The sequence below is a fragment of the Lontra canadensis genome, unplaced genomic scaffold, assembly GCF_010015895.1.
Source record: "Lontra canadensis isolate GAN:19392208 unplaced genomic scaffold, GSC_riverotter_1.0 scaffold22, whole genome shotgun sequence".
NCBI classification, from domain to species: domain Eukaryota; kingdom Metazoa; phylum Chordata; class Mammalia; order Carnivora; family Mustelidae; genus Lontra; species Lontra canadensis.
The window spans coordinates 10,748,392-10,774,511 of NW_022631016.1; the positions used below are offsets into that span (position 1 = coordinate 10,748,392).

Below are 26,120 nucleotides of genomic sequence, written 5' to 3' on the forward strand. Positions count from 1 at the left end.
TGTTCAGCCCCTCTGAGTCACCCCTGCGTACCTCTCCATGCTGAGAGAGATTCACTTCCTAGTTTTACCCACACTACACACTTAGGACCAAGGACGCCTGCCGCCCAGGGTTTCCTACCTTGATGAGTTGTACGCATCAGTCGGCTAGCTTCCCAAGCCAGAACTAGGATGGACCAAGTTCAAAAATTCAACTTCCCAGTGATCCCGAATCTGTCCTTTTTCCTCCATTCTCACTGCTCCCACTCCTGACCCATCATCTCTTGCCTTGATCCCTGAGACAGCCTTATAACTCTTTCCATTTAGCTCCTTCCATCCGTATTCTGTACATACAAACCCACAGGCCCTTCCTATCAGTAATTCATTAATGGTTCCCTGTTGCTTTAGGATAAAGTCCCTATTCCTTATCATACCTTCAATGGCCTCCATTTCTATCCCTTTCCCACTTGCTATCTCATGCCGCACACCCCGCCATATTTAACTTCTTCCAAGGCCTCAATGTGAACTTCACGTGTGCTGACTCTTTTGCCAGGGACACTCTGCACCTCACCTCTTCTCTGAGGTAATTCCTATTCATACTTGGGTCTCAGTTTAAATATCTTTTTCTCCAGAAAGCCTTTTCTGACCATCCCCCAGACTAAGTTAGGAGTCCGTCCCCCATGTTACAGCAGGAGCTGGTTGGTCTTCATTTATTCTCTTCCAGTAGACAGCACCTATGTATGACACCTTTCTGAATGAATTGCTCCACTGCCTGACCCCCTTGACTATTTAGAAGCACTGCGATGACACGAGCCAGGTTTACCTTGGTCACCATGAACTCCCCAGCACCTAGCCAGTGCCTGACACATGGCTGGTGTCCAATAACTATTTCTAAATATATGAATGAGTGAATCAATATAAATTTTCCATCTACTTTTCTAGTTTACTAACATTCTTGAAATCTGAAATAACATTTAGTAGGGATAAATTCCTTCTGAAATACACCACAAGGAACACACATAATATTCATGTCATGCATAACATAAAAACAAGAAGGCATCTACTCATTACAATGACAGAGGCTGAAATGCTTCAAAAGCAAATCATTAATGTGAAAATTTCATAATCTATAATAAAAGTTGAAAGGAGATGATGATAAGTCAACATTTAGGAAGGAAAGTGATTGATTCCTCATGTATAAGAAAAATGCATTCTTTAGTTCAAGTGGCCTCTGAAAACCTGCCATCAAAATCCATTTCAGGTTAATTGAAGTGAAAGCATGTTACCTTGTCAGAGTGATCTGGAAGGAAGTATAGCCGGCAATGAACGAAGCCAACCTCGTCAGGCTCTCCTTCCCTGATCCGCCCACTCCAACCAGGAGGGCATTTCCCCGGGGCGTGCCAATGACACGTGAGATCTAGAATGTGCAATAGAAAAGGGACATATCATTGTTCAATGTGCAAATATTACACTTTTTTCCTATATAAGCATTTGGGAAGATGTAAGTGTCGCAGGATGGGCATGGAGAGATACACTGGCTGGATGAAGGACGCTATTTCTGAAAGAGAATGCTGTTTGAAGAGGGTGTGTTTTGCGGGGTGCCTTTGGGAAACTAGAGGAGACCAGTACTGAAAAGACAACCCAAGCTACCCCTATGGCCTGTTCTGGGTTTTAAAGGAGAGAAATAAAGAGGACGTGGAGGTTTCCTTTTAGTCTCCCAACCTAATGCAGTGGGACATTTGGAAAGAGACTAAAATTTCAAGGCAATGTGTATTCTTAGAATACAGAACACATGGTTGATGAGAATATCCTCAACATTTGAAAAATGGCGGAGAGCTCAAATTGAAGGGAAGAAAATTCCCAAAGTGTAGCATAGGTGATGGAGTTTTTTAAAAGAAGAGGAAGAGGAACAGGAAGAAAACAGGCATAAACACCATCCCATTATTTGGCACAGACAGTGAGACCTAAGGAATTGCCCAAGAAGTGAATATGGGTGGGCGAGTAAGTAGCCCCAGACTAGCTCAAGTTCCCCTCATGGCAGAAGTCCATGTTTCTTTCGCTTTATTGTTATTGATGAACTGCTTCTACCACCCAGCTTCTAACGCCCACCTAGAGGAGATTCAGTATAGGATTCTCCTTGATGCTTGCTTCTCCATACTCCATACATGATAACTATTTCTCTTCCCCTCCTACCTGCAGTGTGAACCTGGGGAATTACCATGATACCCCCTTGTCTGCAAACTGATGACAGAGTGTGAGACAGGGCTGAGAAAGTCACTTCTCTGCAGCTGGTGGAAACTCCCTGGGGTAACCCGGGCTCTGCATTCTGCCAGTGGATTGTTAAACATCCTTTCTCAGGATTACCTCCTCTGGAAGGGGCTATACTTTCCTTTTTGGGGGACATCTCCTATTTTCTTCTTATTGGGGTTTAATAAAATGTTGGGACTACGCTTGTCTTTTAGATTATTTCCCCCAGCTTAGTGTGAGCATGGGAAATGGAGACCATTTTCTTGTCTCTGCTGTGGACCTGAGAGCCTGTGGACTAGGTGCGGGATGCCCCCATGGCATTCCTATTCGGCATGCCCTCGTGATTCTCTGTAAAGTTGTTGCAGGCAGGGTAGGAACAGTACTGGCAAGAATGATTTTGCCAATATCTGTTCATATTATTTCCCTGGTATTCCTTCAAGAGGCACAGATATGGCAGGTAAGGAGCTATCGAAAACCACATGAGAATCTTCTGTGTCTTTCCTAAATTAACATTTTTCAAAATATAAAGTTTTTGTCATAACCATTTCCTTTCAGTGGTGGTGGTGAATATGGTAAGGGTTTAAATAATTGTTGTTAATTAATTAGGTATTGGGAACCTTCACCCCACATCTTTTCCTGAAACTAGACCTAGGTCTTATATTAAAATTTTCCGTTCCCAGTCTCTAGCACAGAGTAAATGCTTAAACCCTCTACAACAAATGGACATAAATGTGAACAAACAAGTAGAAGGGTGTAAAAGAGACTCAAATCTCATAATCTAATTACAAACTAAAATTAAATGAGAAAACACAATTGAGTAAAACCTTTAAATGGGACTCTTTCGTCTTACTCTATACAGATTGTGAGACAGAAATATTCTTCAATTCTTTTAGCAAATATTTTAAAAATTAATACTGCCCATCCTGCCCCACAGGTGCTCACATGCTAGCAGAGGAGAGAGACCTATTAAGAGAAATGTGAGAATGCACAGTCCACGGTGAATGTGGAAACAGGTAAGAACAGCAGTGAAGGAAATAGTGCTGCTGGGTAGAGGCAAGTCTTGGGTGTGGAGCTGGAGAGTGATCTGGATCTTGGAATAACTTGAAATCAAGAAGGGAACATGCCAGCAGGAGCTGAGCTACATTTTAGGAAGAAACGATGGGCTACAGAAAGTCTCAGAATCAGCAAAAGGGCTGAGGTGTCCCCATAGAAACGGAACTCCAGTACGAAGTACAGAAATTTCAGGAGACGAGGCAGCAAAGGGTGCTTTAGGGCCACACCGGGGATGGGGTTAAATTCCAAACCAATCTATCTAGTATCTCAAGAGTGCCTATTCTCCATCTTGTGAATACTGAGGTGAATAAATTGGGTGCCCATGCTCACAGAGCTTATTGCCCAGTAAGGAAGACAAACACACACAGTGACAAATTTCACATGAGTCAGTGCATGGGTGAAGTGCTCTGGAAACAGGATGTGCTTCATCAGGGATAGCCGATTTTTCCGGATTACATGCTAAGCAGAGTACAAGCCACTGGCCAGAGTGCTACACAGGGGCTATACCATGAAAAGCCACATGCACCATGGTTTGAATCTTTACCAAAGATGCAAAAGAGCTACCACAGAGGTACTCTGTGTTTTGAAAGAAAATCTTTATTTTAATGAAAAAAGGAACCAAGAAATATGTCTGGTCTCATATCACACCCTGTATTGCTGCAGTTTTCATCTTAATTCTGTCTCTTGGCTTCTGTCATGTCTTATGACTAAGTCACACATTTCAAGGTTCACATTCACACAACACAGTTGGGATGTACTGTCCCAGGAAACAGAAAAATAGAAGAGAGGGTCAGCCTAGGAGACCATGAGGAATGCAATCAATACCTTACTCAAGAACTCCAGTCACGAATTCCTCACCCGATTCCAGAGCAGACACAAGAGGCTAAGAGGGAAGTTGAGGAAAAGCAGTCAAAGACCCTATGCTAAGTCATATGTGTCTCAAATGTCATGTCCCCACGTTGTGAAGAAATGGTCATCACTTCATGGTCTGTTCATGAAACACAGAAACAAGAGAGTTCTAGAGAACTTCCTCAAACATAAGACTAACATAAAGTCTCATCTTTAATCTGAGCAAATACGAAATCCTAGGCCAATCAGATTTGTCTCCAAAAGACATTAGTTATAAAGTTGCCTTTGGTATTATTTCTTTTCTTTCTTCTTCCTCTTATTCATTAAATATGACAGAATCATTATTTATATTTGGAAGAACATTTGTGCTCACAATTCAGTAGAGATGTTTCAGACTCTGAGAATTTAGAATGTCCAAGCTATATGCCCTAGTGGGGGAGACTCAATCTACAACAGTCTTCCTCCCTCTCCCTGACATACTCCAGCTTTCCCCACCCTATTCTACTTTCAGAGTGAGGATCGACTAGATGAACTTTAGCTTCAGTAATTATCAGAGGTGACACTTTGTAAATATGAGATTTTTCCCTAATGGATAAACCCAAGTAATGGAAGACAGCCTCGAGCTACCCTCTTTCTAACTAAAAGGATGTAGCCTGAAAAAGTAACTGACATCAAAAGAGTGAGAGTATCAACAACAGATTTAAAATGGCATCATCCACAGATAAATTAGGTCACATAAGTTATCAAATAAATAACATATTTTACTTCCAACCTTTGAGAGTCAACTATCCTATGAATAGATACTGGAATGTCTCCTGTGACAAAGTAGAAAGGAAAATGTACTTTCCTGGTAGACTTCATTCTAACAGAATTTTCATCCAACTCAAACTCAATCATTTATGAATTCTTTTTAAATTATCATTCCTAACTGTGGTAAAATATATATAACATAAAATTTACTGTCTTAACTACTAAGTGCATAGTTCAATGGAATTATGGGATTAAGCACATTTACATTGCTGTGTAACCACCACTACCAACCATCTCCAGAACTCTTTTCATCTTGCAAAAATGAAACTCTGGACCATAAACACTCCCCATTCTCCCTACCTCCAAGCCCCAGGCACTCACCATTCTACTTGCTGTCTCTATGATTTTGACTAGACTAAGTACCTCCAATAAGTGGACTCATAACAGTATTTATCCTTTTGTGACTGGCTTCTTTCACTGGGCATAATGTCTTCAAAGTTCACACACTATTTTTTACAGCTCTCTTTTGCATAATGAAAAAAAATAAGTAGACATTTTGCCTGTGCTTTGAACTCAGATGTCAACTGCATTCATTCAATGTGGTGAAAACACTGAGCCAGAAGCCATATAGCAACATGGATAAAATTATATCACACATGGAAAGTATCCATGCTCTGATATTCCGGCTGATTTTCAGCCTACAGGTGTGACATGGTGCATTCCATTTGGAAATGAAACTGGAATATGGCATTGAGTTTATTTGCAAATTGAATATTCTTCCAGGAGATGAAAGAGGAGAGAAAAAAAACTCTGGTGGGAAGCCAAGCACCCATCACTTTGGGGAGGGGTTACTGGGTGTGGCCACTGACCTTGACTAAGTGAACCATGGCGTCCTGGAAGAAGACCAAATCCATGCCCATGCCGCGGATGCTCTCATTATACAGCTGCAGGAACATATTCAAACGCTCTTTCAGGTGATCAAAAGATTCAATTCGCTCATAAATTTTGGGTATTTCAGTATCAGCCTCCTCAGACGTTTCACCTAGATTGGGGCAAAACAATTTGCTTTCTTCAAATCACTGGGCTTTCCTAGTTCCTTCAACCTAAATTAATATACTCATAACTCAACATTTTCACATTCAGTGATACCGATTTCATCTGAATGCCATATTATATGTTTTTAGAAAAGAAAAGAAAGCAGGGGCACCTAGGTGGCTCAGTCAGTTGAGCGTTTGACTCTTGATTTCGGCTCAGGTCAGGATCTCAAGGTCTGGGACAGAGCCCCAGTGGGCTCCATGCTCAGTGGGAAGTCTGCTTGAGATTCTCTCTCTCCCTCTGCCTTCCCCCCACTTGCATGCCCTCCTCCCTCCCTCCCTCTCTCTCTCTCAAATAAATAAATATTTTTTTTAAAAAAAGAAAGTAAATAAGCAAACAACAGTAAAAGCATTGGATTTCTTGTGAGCCTACCTAGTCGTAGTTCTTTACAGTTTAGAAAGGGACAATTTCAAATAATGTTATATATATTGAATTTAATCCAAATCTATATTTGAATATTGGCATTTCAAGGAAGTTTCCAGAGGTATTCGCTTAATGGTCAAAATGAAGATCGAAAAAGTAGGGATTTAATGTGAAAATCAGCTAAAGAGGTCAAGACTTAAAAGATTTTTCAATAAGAAAAAAAAGAAAAAGGTCATTGCATTTACTTAGGAAATTCTTATGAATCAGGAATTTCAGGCTAGTGGTGAAGACAAAAGTGAATTTGGGGAATGGAAGGAGAGGGCTGAGAGAAAACAGAATAGTGATTTCCTAAATAAACATAGTGAATTATGTCACTGGGGTAAGATGTATTAAAATCAATATACTTTTTTTTAAGGTTTTTATTTATTTATTTGACAGAGAGAGACACAGCGAGGAAGGGAATGTAAGCAGGGGGTATGGGAGAGGAAGAACCAGGCTTCCTGCTGAGCAGGGATCCTGATCCAGGGCTCGATCCAGGACCCTGGGATCATGACCTGAGCTGAAGGCAGCAGCTTAACTCACTGAGCCACCCAGGTGCCCCAAAATCAATATGCTTTCCTAAAAAAATTAGAAACACCTAATATACCAGTGTAATGCTCTTCCATCTTTGACTACAAAGCATAATGCCAAAAGAAAAGCTAAACTGGGCATAGAGAAGTTCACCAGCAGTTAACATTAGTAACAGGAAAAAAAGTGATTCATGAGTTAAATATGCCAATAACAGCTTAGGAATTTGCTGGGTGCTAGAAGAGGGAGTGGCTCTTCCAAACCTCGCAGTACATAATTATATTCCACTGACCCTGTCCTGATAAAATAGCATATTAACCTTATTATGACAAAGCAAGAAAACTGATTTAACATAATCATGAAGATTGGCTTATTTGCAAAGCTCTCTCTAATTGAATTTCAATAGTCACTTCAGTGTTTCATAAATATTCAACTCAAGCTTCGAGAAACAAAGTGCTTGGAAGTCAAAAAAGGTTATGTGTTTGCCTCCAATGCAACTGCTCCACAAAAAAGCACTTGTGCTTTGCTCCTCGAAAACCATCATCTAATTATTTAGCCTTCTGAATTAAAAGAAATAAAATACATAAATTCTAATTTTTTATCCTTGTGAATTAGAGGAAATGAGATACATAAATTCTAATTTTAAATGCTCTTACACTTACAGGATTTTTGTATGTGTGTGACCTCATTTAAAATAAAATGTGTCAGCTTCTTTCTGTAGAAGGATCCCTCCAACTGCACAGCCAGCAGGAATTCTCCTTTTGCAACAGTTGCTCGGAAACTTTTGATAAATCATATACATCCTTACCAAACTAGAAAGGCACTGCTAATCATTTTCAACCATATACGAGATATCAATAGCATATATTTAAATATGCCTTTTTAAATATGGAAATTAACTTAAAATTCACCCTCAGTATTAAAAGAGGTAATTAAATGAAAGAAAATAGTCTACTTAAGCTCAGTTATTTCTGAGGGAAAGAAGTAACTGGAGCACTACTTATTTTCCTAAGAAGAAAAGTAATATACATCTTCATTTTTCATAGAACCATAACCACGGAAGCTTCTGTCCCCATGGCCTCTTTCCAATTATAGTCAATGGTCTTCTCAGATATCTGAGGTTTATCTATTTTCAACAGTCAGGATGACCCGAATAATAATCACTATTTTTGCTACCTTTCATTTGGCAGACTGCCAACCCACTCTCCAGATAACATTTCATTTATTCCCCACAGTGCCCCAGGGTGCATATATTAATATTTGCATTTTCATAAATGAGGAAAATGAGGTTCAAGAAAGTTCAGAGACTCGCCCAGTTACTACGTGGTAGATCCCTTCCTCAAACCTACCACTGTGTGACCGCTCTAAGTCCTGGGCACTTTCTCCTGCCCTGTCTTGTCTCCCAAATCTACCTTAATAGGAAAGACTAATATGCATAAAAAATAGTTAACCTCTGAACTCAGTAAGTATCCACTTGGTCTCTATTTACTGAGCACATACTATGTCCCTGGCTTATTTCAGTGAAGCTTACTTGACAGAAATTCAACACGCCTAAACTGAACCTTCTGTCTTCAGGTATCCCTTTGGTGAATTTCAAATTCCACTCAATAGTTTACCTGTAGCTTCAGGTGCATCCCTCAAGAAATTCACAAAATAAGCATCCGTTCCACAATCCACCAAGAGTTTTTTCTCTTCACCAAACTCCTCCTCTACCAGACCGGCTAATGCCTTATCAAACCAGGTCACATCTTTGGACACCGTGAAACGATCAGCTATAACACGTTTACACTCGTGTTTCCACAGCTGTAACAGTACCTGTCGAAAGCATAATTAAAATGTGTTATTAGTTTCTATTTGCCACAGTTGAAAATCAAATTGACAGAATTACAGAGCACCATCCTTCCTGATCTAAGACATTATATTTTAAAAACCTGAGGTTAAAACATACTTAACTTCATTTCCTATTGGTCTCATTCAAGTATATCAAATAGAGAGTAATGTCTATTCATTTTCAGTCTTTAAATTAAAATGAAAACATCCCTTGACAAATTACTAAAACAACTCTGATTAACCAACAGGGTAATATTTTATGTGAAAGTCTTAAGTCTGTGATAAATGAGTCTGTTTGGATAAGACACCTATATTTAAGTGGCCAGAGCATAATATAAAATATAGTATACAAACAACTCTCATGTACACAATGGAGATATTACAAAGGTATATTTACTTAACACAATGTGAAGGAAATTTGTGGCAAAAATCTGGATTATCTGAACAATGCAATCACCTACTCTCCATAATCCAAGCTTCAAAGTTAACTGGAAGTCGAGGAAATTAATTGCTCTACCCACCCCTTTGTGTGGCAAGCTCATTGGAGTTGAAAGACTAGTGGAAATTCCTTAACTTGCTAGCACTCTGAAAGTTAGGAGGTTTTTTAAACCTTTCGATTACTAATGATAAAGTGTTATTTGGTTACCAAAATATAAAAGGAACTTAGTAAAATATATTCAATGATTGCTGGAACTATTTATGGTAATTTAAAGTAAGCATCAAAAATGGCTACTCAAGAAAATAATATTTGGGACATGCATTCTGTATTACCATTAATTTGTTAATAAATTTGAGGGGAAAAAAATCAAGATAAAATGTTCCCTGCTGGTAAAATGACTCTCTGTTCTCTGTAACAAGGAGCGTGAGTTTTCCCTGGTATGTCTTGTCTTGGAGTCAGCCACTGTCGTTACCTACTTTGTGAGCATCTGGGGCAAAGTTGGGGTTTTTTTATAGTCACTACTTGGTATGCCTAGTGACAGTCTGGTGGATATCTCAACTCTCCCTGTATGTTTATGCGGACAAAGCCCTAAAACCTACTTGTTTAACCACCTCCTCCATTCCATGAAAAGCTATTAGAGAAGCCGACATTACCTATGCCTGAGCACACTGGCCAAGCTTTGGGGGTAAAAAAATACTGGATTTTTCCATAAGTTTTCTAGTTTGAAGAGAATTCTTCTAATGCTAGGAACTTTTATATTCAAGTGTGTGTATAAATGCTCATTTTTCAGCCAAATGAACTTTCTACTTTTCTGCCTCTTTTCAATTATACCAAGAGACATAATTCTTTTAGTGCATCTAGTTACTTAGAAAGGAAATATTGAGGATGATGAACAATAAAATGGTCTCTTCAACTTTGAATGTTTATAAAGATAGCTACTTTTTTAAAGTTAAAAATGTCAAGTTTAAACTATGAAGACTATTACATAATAAAATCAATAGTGGTTCTTTCTGTTATTTAGTATAAGGAGAATAGCTTATAATGGGAAAATAAGATCAATTGCTTCTTTTATTCCATTCATTAGAAAATAACTGTGTATGCTATTTCCTTAAACATAAATTAATTTAATGGAATTTTTTTAAGAAATTCTGACATACTTTTCCTTTATTTATATCAGTTGAAAACAACCCAAAAAATTAATATCCATGCTAAAACATCCCAAAATATCTCATCATTCCACAAAAATTACATTATGAATAGTATTTAGGGCATAGAATAAATAACAATGCCATTTGTTTCCCTATGTATTACTCACATCCGGTTCCGTGATAACCTCCGAGGTGGTGTTCAGCATACCCTGCCAGATCCTGGAAAGATCTCGAAGGTTAAATATGTAATGGAATTTTGCTGGTGTAGGGAGCATTTTAATCTTGGTCATCTGCCACAGTCGGCGTGTCAGGGGAACCAATTTCATCACTAAATCTCTCACTTCTTCTGAGAAACCCCTCTGAGCACAATAGTAGCCTCTCCCAATAACACCTGAAAGAGGAACAAAGTCATTAACATTTTGAGTGATGGTTCAAGACAGTGAAATTAAAATGAAAACCATTATAATGTAGAGTTAGCACAAATATTATACACATTTTAATAGATGGCCACATAGCAAAGAAATTTATATTAATGTTCTCTTTTTTTAATCTAAAAAATAGATACAGGTACAAGTCAGTTAGCATTTGACTACTGGCAGGTTGATTAAGAATTACCACTGCAAGCTCTAGCTGAACAAATTCAATATTATTAAGTGAGTAATGATAAATATATAAAGTTGCCTTACAAAGACATAAGAGACAGGGAGGTCTCATGAACCCTAAGATTTCTCCATTCTATTGTTGCCTTTCCAGGCATTATAAAATATTTTAATTTACTTTATATGTAAAACTTTCTAGGCAAAAAGAAGAATAATTAAAATTGATAATAGTCCTTTTTTCTGGTCCGTCGTACTTTTCCCAGGTTTAGATCATTCACATATCATTTGGCTTCCAAACTTTTGCCCACTGCCGCAATTGAAGGCAGATACTTCCACACTCCAGTAGCTCGGGGTGCTGAGATGACATTTTAGTCTGCCAGAAATTAATTAGGGTAATCCTAATAAGTTTTATCTCAGCAGCAGTTTCAGAAGTGGCAAATTAATACCTAACACCATGTGTACCTAATTTTACACTCTTTTTCTGCAAAGAGTTAATTACAAAATCAAGTATAAACTCTTTTCTTTTTCTTTTATTTATTTGACAGAGAGAGAGAGATCACAAGTAGGCGGAGAAGCAAGCAGAGAGAGAGCAAAGCAGGCTCCCTGCTGAGCAGAGAGCCATAGGCGGGGCTCAACCCCAGGAATCTGAGATCATGACCTGAGCCAAAGGCAGAGGCTTAACCCACTGAGCTACCTAGGTGCCCCTATAAACTCTTTTCATTTCTTAAACTATCATAGTTATCTACTGGGCCAGTGTTTCTTCAATAATATTATTTCTGAAATACTACCTAATTAATCAACCAATAACCTGATTTCAATCCTATAAATTACTCTGAGATCAAACTCTGGCTAATCTCTGCTATAGGCAAAATTATTTCTTTGGCCAAAACCATTATGTGGGCTGGTTAAAGTACACAAACTTTTGGAACGGTATTCCATCAATCCGGACCTCATATAGGTATATCCATGAGGAAACAATCTCATCATCTCCTTGTTCATTTAATGTTTCACTTCCTTGCCTAAGCCAGCAACAGTTACTTTAAGAACAAAGATAGAAAAGATCTGCCTACGCACCCAATTCAGGATATAATAAATCCTTATAGAAACAAAATCCTGATATAAACACAACTGGTAGGGCACCTGGGTGGCTCAGTGGGTTAAAGCATCTGTCTGCCTTTGGCTCAGGTCATGATCTCAGCATCCTGGGATCGATCCCCACATCAGGCTCTCCACTCAGCAGCGAGCCTGCTTCCCCCAACTCTCTGCCTGCCTCTCTGCCTACTTGTGATCTCTCTCTCTCTCAATCTTTCTCTGTCAAATAAATAAATAAAATCTTTAAAAAATTAAAAATAAAAATAAACACAACTGGTGAGTAATAAGGGTAAAGACTAAGGAGCCACCCAATGCCCCTTCTGTGTTGACCTCTGGGTGCATATTTTCTGATTGGAATGCAAGCAGATGTTCTTGCTTCCCCAAGCCCCCTTGACACCATTTTACCAAAGATCTTGTCCATGGACGCATCAGAAGGCAACGTGCAATTAAATATAGAGAACTGCCTCTTGAGTCTTTGTGGGATATCATTGCGTCCACCCCCAGGATGGATCATGGCTGCCAAAAACTGGATGTCCACGATGCTGGTAAACTCCCCGGGCTTCTCTAGGTTATAAAATCCATTCTGTTCCATCAGCTGTCGTACTATCTCATTAGTAACCTAAGAAAGACAACTTTCAGAATTAAAAGGTCACTCCTTTACATCCCAGAAACTAACTCCTTGAGTGTTTCCAGATAATGAAATTTATTGGAATTGAGGAACAGCATATTGAAAAAGTGGGAAAATATTTACTCCTCAAGGCATAAATCAATGTTGAATTGAAATGAACCACGTGATGGAATCAATATACCTGATCTCCCCACTCATTGATTATTGGCATATTCACATCATCAATAAAAACAGTCATCTTCTTTCCTGCAGGAGGGCCATATGTTGTACCCATGCGTTTATCCACATAGCTCTCTATTGTCTTCTGTGAAACAAGAAAGCCAACAGAAAGATCTGTGAAAATATCCTCTAAGGCACGGTAAATGATTTTTAAAATCTAGGAACACTGAAATTGATGTGAATTACTCACAAACACCCCAAAACTCTTTTTAGTTCTGGAAACCAGGACATGAAGCACCTAAATTATCTTGCCATAATGTTAACCTTTGAAAATCTGCTTTAATTTAGGAGTTAATGGAATTCTAACTAGTGTATATTTTAGTGGGATGGGACTCCTTGGTCCCATTTCTACAGATTTTTACCTTATTGTTCCTGCGTTGACGACACTGTATCCCCAAACCCCATCATTCAAAAAATAATTTAACCCTTCCACCAGTTTCCCTGCACTGCCCAAGAAGCTTCTCAGGTCTGTGCTCTGAGCCAGACAGCCTGCCACCACTGGAAGACTGCTTGCTCTCCATTGAGAAGGCTGCCAGTGGCTTCTGTAGCCAAACACAACCCAGATTCAGTGCTTTGGGACAGACGGAATCACAGTGAATCCCCTCCCCTCTCAGCCCCTGAGACAAAACTGCAAACTACGCCATGAGCGTCTCTCTCATTGCTCCATTCTCAGCTTAGGTGGTAAAGAAGACTACACTGTGCTCTATTAAAAATAAAAAAAAAAAAATCTTCCCTAGCAATATGAAAAAGAACTTGACAATTGATTAAACTAATATAATGTTACAGGTCAACTATTCCTCAATTTAAAGAAAAACTGATGGAAGGAGTGTTGGAAGAGGTAAGGAGGAAGATGGGGAGATAGAATCAATATACCGGATCTCCCCATTCGTTGGTTGATCCAGACTATTGATCATGGTATGATCATTTCCATAAGAGTACCATGTGGCTTGGAAATCAACCATCATTCAAAATGCATGGTTACTCAACTGAGTAACCAGAGCTAGGACCACAAAGAAAACAGAAAAGACTTCACAGTTCTCATGCTCTAGAAACTCAGTCTTAAAGGCTTCATTCCATTCCTACTACTGTAGTAATCTACTGATTCACGATTTTAAGTCCTGTTAAAGGTGATGTATAAATGTAGGAGAAAGCAGGGGGTTATTGCAATAAAATACATTCTCTTCCTATCCAAAAAAAGTTTAGTTATTTCATGATAAAGAGCAAATCAGCTAAGAATGACTTTAATAATCCAAGATACAACCACAAACTAAAGGCAACATATAAGCAAAAATCTATATATTTGTCCTTGGAAATCTTTGCAGTTGGTAATTTGAAGTTGTGATTTCCCATCACCATTTTAATGAATAATAGCAAGAGACATAAAAATTTTTCACCATTTCCAAATATAAAGATATATAAATATATCACAACTCATTCAATTACAAAGTAAATCTCTCATGACAACAGTGCAATGGCAAAAAGAATTTCCTATTTCCCTGACATAAAAGCAAACTGTTTAAAGTAATGTACTAGGCTAAATTTAGCTCTGCTTTTCAATGAATTTAAATGCATAAGGCAATTAATAATCTCCTGACACCTCCCTATGGCAAGCCAGAGCCTTCCAGACTTTCCCTTGTCTGTTAATGAGAACTCACAGGCACATGAAGATTTTACGTCTCAGGGGCCATCTAGGAGCTAAAAGGCCATAGGTGGGATAATATGGAGTAATAGCCCCATATGTGCACTTGCTTTCCCTTCATTGTAACCTTATTTCTTTTTCCAAATAAGAGGGAAATTACTAGTAAGTTATATGTGTCATAAAAGAGCTGAGCTGACAAAAGCAAAAAGAGGGGAGGGGTGAAATGAAATAGCCTTGTGACCCTGGAATTGAGACCTTTCTGTATTTAGAACTGCTACCCATTAGTGCGTAACTTGAAGTTTGGGGACACCTCCTAAAGGCCTGAAATACAATAACTGTGGCTTCTACTCCAACATTTATCTACCGGGAAATGTTCAGGAAAACCACCTTAAGTGACTAGTCTCTCCAGCTGGACTTCCCCACATGAATGATACACAGCATCACAAAATCAACATATCTTTTTTTTAATTTTTTAAGATTTATTTAATCACAAAAGCAATATATCTAAACATAAATGCCTCCTACCCCAAAATCTGCACTCCCTGCTAAGTGCTCATTTGAGGGAATGACACCAACGACCCAAATGCCCCATCTGAACATTTCCCCATCCAACATCAATACATCCCTTCTCTTAATAATTTCAATATTGCTATTGATTGTATCTCCTCCCTGAACAGTGATATGCCTGAGGACTGTTACTTGTCCTGGGAATTCATGGGAATTAATGTCACAACCTCTTAAGCGGCCCTCCCCCCAATGGTGCCTCCTCCAATAAGTCCTAGAAACTTCTTTAAAAAACATATACACTGTCTATATCGTGTGATTTACAATTTTACCCAGAATTTTCTGTCTCCCCTCCCCCAAAAAATCCATCTAAAGAACCACTGTTAATCTTTGTAGTGTTCTGCCCCTTCATCGGGGGAGACCACCAACCACCGTTTTGGTGAGATAACCGCAGTCCAGTTAACAAAAATAGGTATATTTGTTTATCTGCATATTGTCTGCCTCTCCCACTAGAATGTGAAAAGGGAGGGCACATTGTTTATCTTGCTCATCACCGCATCCTCTGTGTCTAGAAAGGCATCTGGCACACTATACCAATTTCTAAATATTTGATACTGGGACGCTCCCTCAGAGAACTATCCGACTCTGGTTTTGGTTCAGATCATGATCTCAGGGTCATGACATCAAGCCCGGGGTCAGGAGCCATGCTCAGTGCAGAGTCTGCTTGAGATTCTCTCTCTCTGCACTTGCCCCTGCCGGCACACCCTCTCTCTCTCTTTTTCTTTCTCTCTCCCTCTCTGAAATAAATAAATCTTTAAAACCATGTATTTGATACATAGAAAATGAAGAAAAGAAACCTGGGGGCCATCTGTGACCTCCTTCTCTCTCTTCTGTCCCTCTCTTTTAACCACATGTTCCCAGCCCACAATGGGAATTTGAATTTATCCTCATGCTGGTTCTATTCCGCCCTTTGTTACCTGGTCCAGCCCAACCTTCCTCTCCTCCTGGGTCTCTCCGAGGACACCTGTATCTCTTCCATCTTTTCCTCCACTCTGCAGCCAGAATGAACCTTTTGAAGGGCAGTGTGACCCCACGCAACTCAAACTGGTTCCCCAGGAGTGACTTCCAAGGAACTCCATGATGTCTCCACTTGCGTGTCCAGTCTCTCCTCTAAACCCTCCTCAGTCTCTTTGTCCTGGCCCCTTGTAGTCTCCATTCATTCATATTCAGTTAACAATAAGACACACACCATAAAGTGATGCTCAGCTCACCGGCTAATGTACATTCAGATTAAGAGATCCTTATTTACATATTCCAAGAGTAGTCATTTCTGGGCCAAAAAATCTCTCTCATGATTAGCCTCAGCCAAACACAATTTGTCAAATATTGATTCGGATGAATGATGGTCCATAAATGTTGTTTCTCTCAACCCAGCTATTGATTAATAAAATTGAGATCTCTAGCAAGGACCTGAACTAAGGGTGGTTTATGCTCTTCTCTGAGAATAAACAGAAAGTTTACTCTGAAATCAGGGAATGGTAGTCCGCATGATATCATCTTAAGCAATCCATGGAACCTAGAAAAGATTCTGATCTTCTTGCCTATCTATCTCACACTCACCTAGCATATCAAGGTTAACCCAAGTAGTGACAGTGGCATTTTAAGAAATAAAAACTTGAGGGTTAGAAATCCAGACAGACTCAGGAAGGCAGATAAGGCAAGCTGCCCTTGTCCACTCTAAGCTGGGACTCCCTAAAACCAGAGATAACCAATTTTCTGAGTTAATTTCTTGGTAGACAATTCAGCCTCTATAATTCCTTAAAAAATATATCATATTGATATAATATAAATATGGAATTTCTTCAAGTCATGTCAACTCTTTCATTACATTGATTTCTGTAATCCTCTAAAGGAACTACTCCTTTCCCCCTCTGGGTCTACAATACTTAGATTATACCATAACTAGCATTTATCACATCAGTTATACTTGATTGTATATATGTCTGTTTCCCCAACCACAGAGAATGAAGAACACTGCATTGGAAGGGATCTTGATGGGCCATGTGCAGTTGTGAAGGTTGTACACTGCCCAGTTTGGGGGCTTACCATTCACACCACTATCTCTGTGAATAAGACATATCACAGATTTGTATGACCTGCATGGTCACAAGTGGGAGTGTATAGGAAGATATTTAAATAACAAATACTTATATGTGTGTGTGTGTATGCACAAGAGAGTATTATCCATAAATGATATATGTAAAAGCACCTGATAAGCTTGATGCATTATAAAAATGAAAGGTGTTTTATTATTATTTTAAGTATCTCTATATATCAGCATTTAAATCATTTGTATACATATTACACCCAATTAAATTGAAATATTTTGAGATACAAATGTAAAAAATAAGCTAGAAAGATATTATAAGAAAATACCGGACATTTGTATAACTTCTCTTTGGTATTCTATGGTTTTTTTTTTTAATAGCACCCTGTTTTTATTTCATGTTTACAATACCTTAGAACTCTGAGAATAATAAAAGTTTCCATCTGCTCTTAAATAAATAAATAAATATAAAGTATGCTCAATTTTAGGCTTCTGTATATCTGCTATTTAGCTAAAAGATAAAAACTGAGAGCTTGTGTTCTTTATTAAGACATCTACTGCCTAAGTAAGATCTTCCCCTTGTATTTTAAGTTACTAAAACCAAATGAAAACAGTCTTCCATTAATAAAGTTTAAAATGCTCAACAGCACATTGTTAAAAAAGTAAAATATCTAAAACAACATGAAAATATAACAACACATAAATAGAAGCTAAAAATAAAACAAGAGCACTAAGTGATAAATCAGTGTTTTTTGAATATTAATGTGGATAAAGAAGAGCCATTGGAAGGAGACATGGGGTGAACTGGAAAAGCACAGTAAAACATATGGGAACCCGGTTTCTCACCAGGTTCTGGTACCAGCTAACTGTGTGAACACAAAGGACTTGAGCTCCCTCCACCTGACTGCAGTCACAGTAACAGTAAAACCTGACATTTTTAGGGAGCTTTACCATGGAAAAATAATTTCACATATAATCTCTTATGATTCTTCTTTGGAAACTAGTCTTCAAACTATATTCTAAGGAGTCAAAAGAATTCTGTGCAATCATGGGGCCCCTGAAGGAAGCAAGGATAAAGTTGGGAAGGATTTCAGGAGCCTAGCGCCAATGCCACCAAAGCAACTCTGTGGTTATCTGTTCTATAGCTTAGTCTTCTGCAAAAGATTTCATTTGGAAAAGTGGTTCTAAGAAAAAAAATGTGGAATTTCTTTCGAGGCTTTATGATTCTCATTTTTTTTTAATGAGAGTGCTATGCAACCATTTATAAAATGGTTATATTCAGAACATTTTAGGATTATTTTTAGAAAAGATAAACTTTTTCAGAAATTCTGTAAAGAAACTTTCTTCTTACCTTTCTGTATTATTTACATTTTTAAAGATAGGTATAGATTACTCTCAAAATTAGGAGGAAAACCCTTAAAATGATATTTGTTTTGAAAAAAATTGAGATCTCTCTTAAAAGACCAATTGAATCCCCTTAGCCAAAACAATGTGACCATACAATTTTTTTTTTTTTTTGACAGACAGATCACAAGTAGGCAGAAAGGCAGGCAGAGAGAGAGAGGAGGAGGAGGCAGGCTCCCTGCTGAGCAGAGACCCCCAATGTGGGACTCGATCCCAGGACCCTGGGATCATGACCTGAGCCGAAGGTAGAGGCTTTAACCACTGAGCCACCCAGGCGCCCTGACCATACAATTTTTGCCCAAACTACTCACTTTTGATAGTGACGGTGATGCCATTATTAGTCCAAGGCAATGGAAGTAAGCTAGACTTTCCCAGACAAAGAGGGACATACAGTCAGTCATCCTACTGATGAAAGATGTGAACGTGACCCCGTGGGAAAAACAAAAGAAACGCGAATGAAAACAACTGTCGAAAAACAGACGTGTGTCCTTGACTGGACTACAGGCCATCACGGTCCCACAGACATGCCAGGACGCCCAGTATCTGTCTTCTCATACACAACCTCAGTTTCATTTGGATCTGGGTAAGTGGGAGATCTCGAGACAAATGCTCATCTCTATCAGAACTCACCCCAGCATGAACGGCGGAAAGCTACAATGAGAAAGTTAATTCCAGCAGTTTGGCTAATTGGAAGCTCTCTAAAATTAATGAGTCTAGCTTAGTAGAAAGCTTGGCTACTCAGCAGTCCAAAGAGGCACGAAACAGAGTACACGATCCTACAATGCTTCCGAGCAGAACTGTCAATGCCCCCTTCACACCGTTTAGAAGGGAACGGGGCTAATGTACTTGCGAATCAGATAATGGGATCCTAAAGAACACAGATGTTTGTGTTTTGAAAGCCTGCTTTATTATTGTCCTAATTATTATATTTCAGTGTGGTATGACTTCTAGAAATTTATTATATAGTTTATGAGTTTTTGTATTAACAAACAAGTTGTTTTCTACATACAATATACCTTTTTCCAGGAAATTAATAAATGTCTCATGTTAAAGAGATACAGCCTACAGAGCTTCACCACCTTAACGGAGTAAACAATACCACAGTTACTAATAAAAATACAGTGACAAGGTCTTGTTATACACTAAATAATTTGGCTGGCCTTTGTCCCTGGTTCCCAGGAGGGAGCCTTTAAACACTAGCAATTTCCTAAGTAACAGGATTTCTTTGTTATTCATGGCGGGTTTCTCAGACTACTCTTGCCAGAAAGACCAACCAAGTGATTGGGGGGTTGGGGATTTGAACCACATGCTCTCAGCTGACCTTTTAGGAAGGGAGGGGACTTGGGGACTGAGTTCAATCACATGCCAATGATTCAATCCATCATGCTTATGTAATGAAACCCAGTAAAAACTCTGGAGATTGTGGTTCAGGTGAGCCTCCCGGTTGGGGATACACACTGATGGGCCTGGAGGACAATGCATTCTGAGGACACCGAATGGGTACAGTTGGGACCCTGACAACCCCTGACTTACTGCATCTCTTCTTTTGCCTGATCCTCATTCATATCTTTTGTAATAAAACCATAATCATTAGCACAGCACTTTCCTAAATTCTGAGAGTCATTCTGGTGAATTATGGGAACCGCGAGTCATAGGAATCCCTGAATCTCTAGCCAGTTCTTCAGAAGTGCTGGTGGCCTGGAAACCCAGACACGTGACAGATATCTGAAGTGAGAGAAGGCTTGTGGGGGCTGAACCCCTCACCTGTGAAGTCTTTAGTAGGTCCAGGCAGTTACTGCCAGGATTGCATTACAATGCTAAAGACGTAATCCAGTCTCAAGAAACGTGAATAGCAGATTATTACCCCACATAATGCGGAAAAGAAGTCACACTTTGATTTAAGGTTTTAAAACCTGCATTGACCAATAAAGTTAAAATTATAACCTTAAGAGGATGTTCTCCTAAAGTAAAACTAACAAAAGGTCTTTGAATGTAAAATGATATTGAGGGAAAGTGGCTAATGTTAGTAACAAAGGAATGTGTAAAATGTTAGCATCCTGCCAGCTTAAGGTAATTTAATGTGCTATTCCCCAAACACAAAAATACCACAGCTGAGTCTTTGCAATCTGTGGCTGACCTTCCATTCACACCTTCCTTCCCATCACCACACTGTCAATGGCATTCATCTGCTAGAAGGCCAGCCGGTATTGGAAATTCCATCTCTAATAGAGGAGAATAATATAGTTGACAGTCTTATTTAGAAACTTAATCAATGGTCTTAGTTTTTTGGCACTCCACAGTCACCAATTACATTAAGCGATACAAAGTCATGATTTAGCCATGCCGTCAACAATTTTCACAGCTCTTTGATATTTTAATTCCAACAGATAAAGAACAACAAAGTTAGACAAGAGCCTAGTTCTTTGGGTTGGGATTCTCCTAAAAATTTCCCTTCCATTTTCAATGTTATGAAATGTGTCCTTTTTATAAATGCGTTATTAGGGGCACCTGGGTGGCTCAGTGGGTTAAGCCTCTGCCTTCCGCTCGGGTCATGATCCCAGGGTCCTGGGATCGAGCCCCGCATCGGGCTCTCTGCTCAGCAGGGAGCCTGCTTCCTCCTCTCTCTCTCTGCCTGCCTCTCTGCCTACTTGTGATCTCTGTCTGTCAAATAAATAAATAAAATCTTTAAAAAAATTAAAAAATAGGGTATGTGCTATGATGAGTGCGGGGAAGTGTGTAAACCTGGCGATTCACAGACCTGTACCCCTGGGGAAAAAAAATATATGTTTATAAAAAATAAAATTAAAAAAAAATAATAAAAATAAAAAAATAAATGCGTTATTAATGTTCTAGCAGATATCAGAGATGATTTGAAAACAACTGAAGCATGAGGGGACACACAGGATTCCCTCCCCAAAGTCAGGAGTGTCTTAGACAACTTGGAAATAAGAGCAAACAACCAGACCACCACTGCAAACCTAGGTCATTCTTGGCAGTTCCACTGACAAAAGCAAAGGAAATTTGTGGGAATTTTTTTCTGTTACTCCCCAATGATATGATAGGGTAAAATTGTCAATGCTCTTAAGATTTATTCCTGCAATACTGATAGGAGTCTTTGTCAAATGTTCAGTCAGGGAACAACAAGATGAATTGGAAATACCAGAACCAGAGATTGGAAGAGGAATGAAAGCAAGACTGGAAGAGAATTAGACTGGACCAGCTGGCAGTCTTTCTGGGCTAATTCCCTGGTGTGGATCATGAGGATGTGAATTATGCAGAGGTCTACAAGGAGAACGAAGAGAAGAAAGGAGATATGGAAAGTATTTCTTTAGCTACACCAACAGCCCTTGATTCAAGAGAGACCCATCAAAGATGACCCATGTGTCTAGCCTAAAGCCTAGAATAATACTAACGCCCACAGAAAAGCAGGTATTAGGGACAGCAGGCAAGTTTGGATGCAAGAATAAATGATACTCCTTTTAGTTTAGGATTTTACATGTTCACAGGCTTTGCTAGATATTTTAAACACTACTGAAGCTTTTAACACCATAGATAAGCTTCTTATGTCTCCATAATTTATGATTATACAGTATAATCTGACGAGGGAGATATTCTACTGCAGGTGAATAATGGAGGGGATACGCAGGGGATTTATCACCACTGGGAAAGTGCAGAAGAAGCTCACAGGCACATGCAGAAAAGTGAGGAGAGCTGAGCTACCACAGCTGATCACACATTTGGTCTTCATGGTGACACCAAAGAGCCAGTACCTGAAACATCAATGGGGTGGTTGCAGAAGAAAAATTCAGACTCTTGATCATGTGACTTTCAGAATCGTACTTTGACATGAATCCTTTGATAATGACTGTTTTGGCTGTTCCTTGTTCACCAATCAGCAGCACGGCCTAAAAGAGACGTTGAGAAAGAAATCCAAGGAATGAAATACAATGAGTATGAGCTCAACTGTGGGCTCCCCCCAACGCCCCAAATCCCCATGTTGAGGCCCTAACACCCAGTACTTCAGAATGTGACTGTATCTGGAAACTGGATCTTCAAAGAGATGATCAGGTGACAATGAGGCCATTCGGGTGGGCCCTCGTTCAATCTAACTGGGATCCGTGGAAGAGGAGGAAATCTGGATACACATACACAAAGAAACAGCACGGAGGGAGTCACACCGGTAAAGAGCATGGGACACAGTGGGAAGATAGCCACCTGCAAGCCAAGGACAGAGGCCACGCAGAAATCAAACCTGTCGGCACCTTCCATCTTGGGCTCCAGACCTCCAGAACTGGGGGGAAAGGAATGTCTGCTATTTAAACCCCTCAGCCTGTGGTGGTTTGTTATGGCGGACCCAGCAAACTAACACAGTCATCAGAAGAGAAGGATTTCTCCTTCAAAAAAACAAGTCGAAGTTGGCTTTCTCTCAACTAGTATGTGAGAAATAATTACTTGATGATGCGTCGGAACTACTACACTCTTAACACTGTTACTGGAGAATAATAAAAGAATATACTAATTTGGGTAATACTTACACTTACTTGAACAGCAAACCAAACACTCCAAAATCAAGGCGAGAGGCCTGGTGTTTTCAAGAGACATTTTAAAATATGCTACTGTCAGTGAAAGTTAAGGAGCCGCACCTTGCCCTGTTTGGCGATGGTTTTAATTAGAAAGTCGGTCCTCACGTTGTCGACATTGGGCACCAGGATGGAGCCATATTCTGGGGTGACGTCAGACGGATACACATACTCCTCAGTACACGTGCTCCAGTGCCTCCATTCACCTGAGACAAGCAGAGAACAGGTACGTCTTCATGCCTGCAAACACCTGAATTCTGACCAGAATTCAGACAGGCAGACGTCCCTGACGTCTCATGAAGGTTTCAAAAACTCTCCATGAAATGAAGATCATTAGAACCGTAGATCTAAGTGGTAGTTAGATGTGTTAGCCAAGTCAAAATTTCCCAAGGAACAATTCCAAAGTGGTATTATTAGGAAATGTTAAGAAGAATCCTGGAATTTTCTTTTTAAATATGTCAGTCTTCAATAATGTCTATATAAAAATGAAGAAAGCAGTGATAGTAGTATGTACCTAAAGCCATTTAAAATATCTAATCTCACAAGTTTTCATTACATTTTTTTAAAAAGATTTTATTTATTTGACAGAGAGGGAGACAGCAAGAGAGGGAACACAAGCTGGGGAAGCGGGAGAGGGAAAGAGAGGCTCCCTGCTGAGCAGGGTCCTGGGATCATGACCTGAGCCAAAGGCAGACACTTAGTGACTGAGCCACCCAGGTGCCCCTCATTATATACTTTTTTGTTTTTTTACATTATACACTTTCTTAATTATAAACCAAAAATAGAAGATATATAAATAGTGTGTATGTGTGTATGTGTGCACGTGTGTCTATGTGTGAGTGTGTGTATATATACATACATACACTTAGTAGTATGTACTTTATATATATGTAGGCACATTAAATAAACTAGAAGAATATACGAATAGATATGTTGATATGCATTATAGATGAACACACATATTTGGTAAAAATATACTTCACATTTTGTAATTTTTATGTAACTGCTGATTATACACATGACTGAAACAGACCTGATTTAGAGATTTTTCTCTAATTTGTTTTTTTTTTTAGATTGATTTATTCATTTTAGAAAGAGAGAGTTGGCATGAGTGTGGGGATAGGGCAGAGGGATAGGGAGAGAGAGAATCTTCAAGCAGACTTCCCGCTGAGTGAGGAGCGAGCTAGGGGCTGGATCCCAGGACCCTGAGATCATGACTTGAGCTGAAATCAAGAGGCAGATGCTTAACCCACTGAGCCACCCAGGCACCCCCTTAGTTTGTTTTTACTTCATTAAAAGTTCAGTAAACAATATACATAACAAGGGGAAGATGTGCATTTGGAACACAAGTGAAATACAATTTCAAAAAAGAAACAATTAAGTTTCTTCACACATGAAAATTTCCATTTTAATTTTACAGCCAAGTGTTTTAACTGCCATTTAGAAAAATAAAATTTATGTAAATATTAGCCAGTGGGGAAAAAAAAAACTGTTCCCATGTGTTGTGTATGAGGCCGTGGAAGCAAGGACCCTCACCAGTGGATGAGACGTAATAGTCAAACATGGTGTCCTCCGTCCCCTGCAGAGGTGGCAAATCCAAGGTCAGCCCTTCCTGAGAGCGCAGCCAGTGCTCCACCCGGCGCCGACCCTCCGGCTCCAGCAGGGCACCGATGCTCCACATCAGGGAAAAGACGTACAGTCTCCCCAGGTGCTCGGGGGTAACCTCTACACCTTGCTCCTGAGCATGAAAGAAAAATTTTGTTTTAATGCTTGATTCTCCAACTAACATTTTACTCTGAGGTTTCAATGAAAATAACAAATATGTAAAATGGACAACAGTTTTCTCCAAGATAAGAACAAGGGAAAGATGAATCAAACTGGGAACAAATACAGAATGGATCTCGAGGAATACCAAGCCGGTCTCCAAAATAAATCTGGATGCTTATTACATGACAGTGAACCTGCCACTAAATTACAGAGCAATGGCTTCGTCGGTGAAAAAAGAAATGAGAAAAATGCAAAAGATGCATGTGCATATTTAAAACATCCCCCAACCACGGGTCTAACAGAGCCAATTTCAAATATTGTACTCTCTGCACAACATTGCTCTAAGAGAGAAATTTCTAGAAAGTTGAACAATTTACCTTTGGAGGGATCAGCCCCTGAAGCATGTTAATGCTCTGCATGATTACAAAAGCCTCAAGTATCTCCATCTTGTATTCTAAGTTCTGGATACTGAAGCGATAGAGGTCAGGAAAAGACGAGCTATAGAGCTGACGAAGAATTTCAGCTTCTTGAGGCGAACGTTTCTTAAGGAAACCCTGTTCATTTACAGATTAATGCATTAATAAGTTTATTAGCACACCAAGAGAATGTCCATTTTGGAACAATAATGTTTTAAATATTAATTAATGATAATAGGGCATACAGGATGTCAGGCCTTGCTAACCATGCTTTCATTCATTAAATTGTTTAATGCTTAAGATAACGCTATGAGGTAGGCGTTATTCTTATCTTCTTTTTACAGATGAGAAAACCAAGACCCAAAGAGTTGAAGTAATGTGTCCAGGATCCCATAGCTGGTGGGTGTCAAGGCCAGTATTCAGACACACATGTTCTGTTACCTCCCTATACGTGTGCTTAGGTGGAGAGGGAGAAAAAGTGTTAAGCTGTTAATTAAAATATTCTAGAACAAAATAAGGAGGCATTTATAGGGAAATAATTTAAGAAAAGAAAAAGGAATAAAAGAACAAAGGAAATCTACACCCACATTGTTTTAAATGGGGAGAAGGATTTATCAAGTTAGTTGTTTCCTTTTATGTCTTCTAACTTAATAACCAATGTAGAAAAATATCCAAGAATACTCCAGAAAATGGAGAAATTAGTCATTTAGTGAACTCACTATTAGAAAGGTGTGTGTGAGTTCTAACAAAATACCACTGACACAAAATATTCTCTGAAGCTGAAGCAAGTTCCTTCAGCCTCAAGAGATCTGCTCATTCTTAGACACAGAAGCAATAAAATGTTGATT

General features: G+C 39.2%; 1 protein-coding gene across 1 annotated transcript in view; it reads right to left on the reverse strand.

Moving 5' to 3' along the window:
* Positions 1 to 26,120, reverse strand: part of DNAH5 (dynein axonemal heavy chain 5) — a 224,312-nt gene that overhangs the window by 86,758 nt on the left and 111,434 nt on the right. Inside the window, exons 44-53 of the mRNA XM_032861880.1 lie at positions 25,234 to 25,410; positions 24,626 to 24,827; positions 23,153 to 23,295; positions 22,280 to 22,414; positions 12,818 to 12,940; positions 12,414 to 12,627; positions 10,485 to 10,708; positions 8,517 to 8,715; positions 5,745 to 5,917; positions 1,263 to 1,393 (exon numbers count right to left, since the gene is read on the reverse strand). Coding sequence (XP_032717771.1) covers positions 1,263 to 1,393; positions 5,745 to 5,917; positions 8,517 to 8,715; positions 10,485 to 10,708; positions 12,414 to 12,627; positions 12,818 to 12,940; positions 22,280 to 22,414; positions 23,153 to 23,295; positions 24,626 to 24,827; positions 25,234 to 25,410 — 1,721 coding nt within the window. The remainder of the gene's footprint in view (positions 1 to 1,262; positions 1,394 to 5,744; positions 5,918 to 8,516; positions 8,716 to 10,484; positions 10,709 to 12,413; positions 12,628 to 12,817; positions 12,941 to 22,279; positions 22,415 to 23,152; positions 23,296 to 24,625; positions 24,828 to 25,233; positions 25,411 to 26,120) is intronic.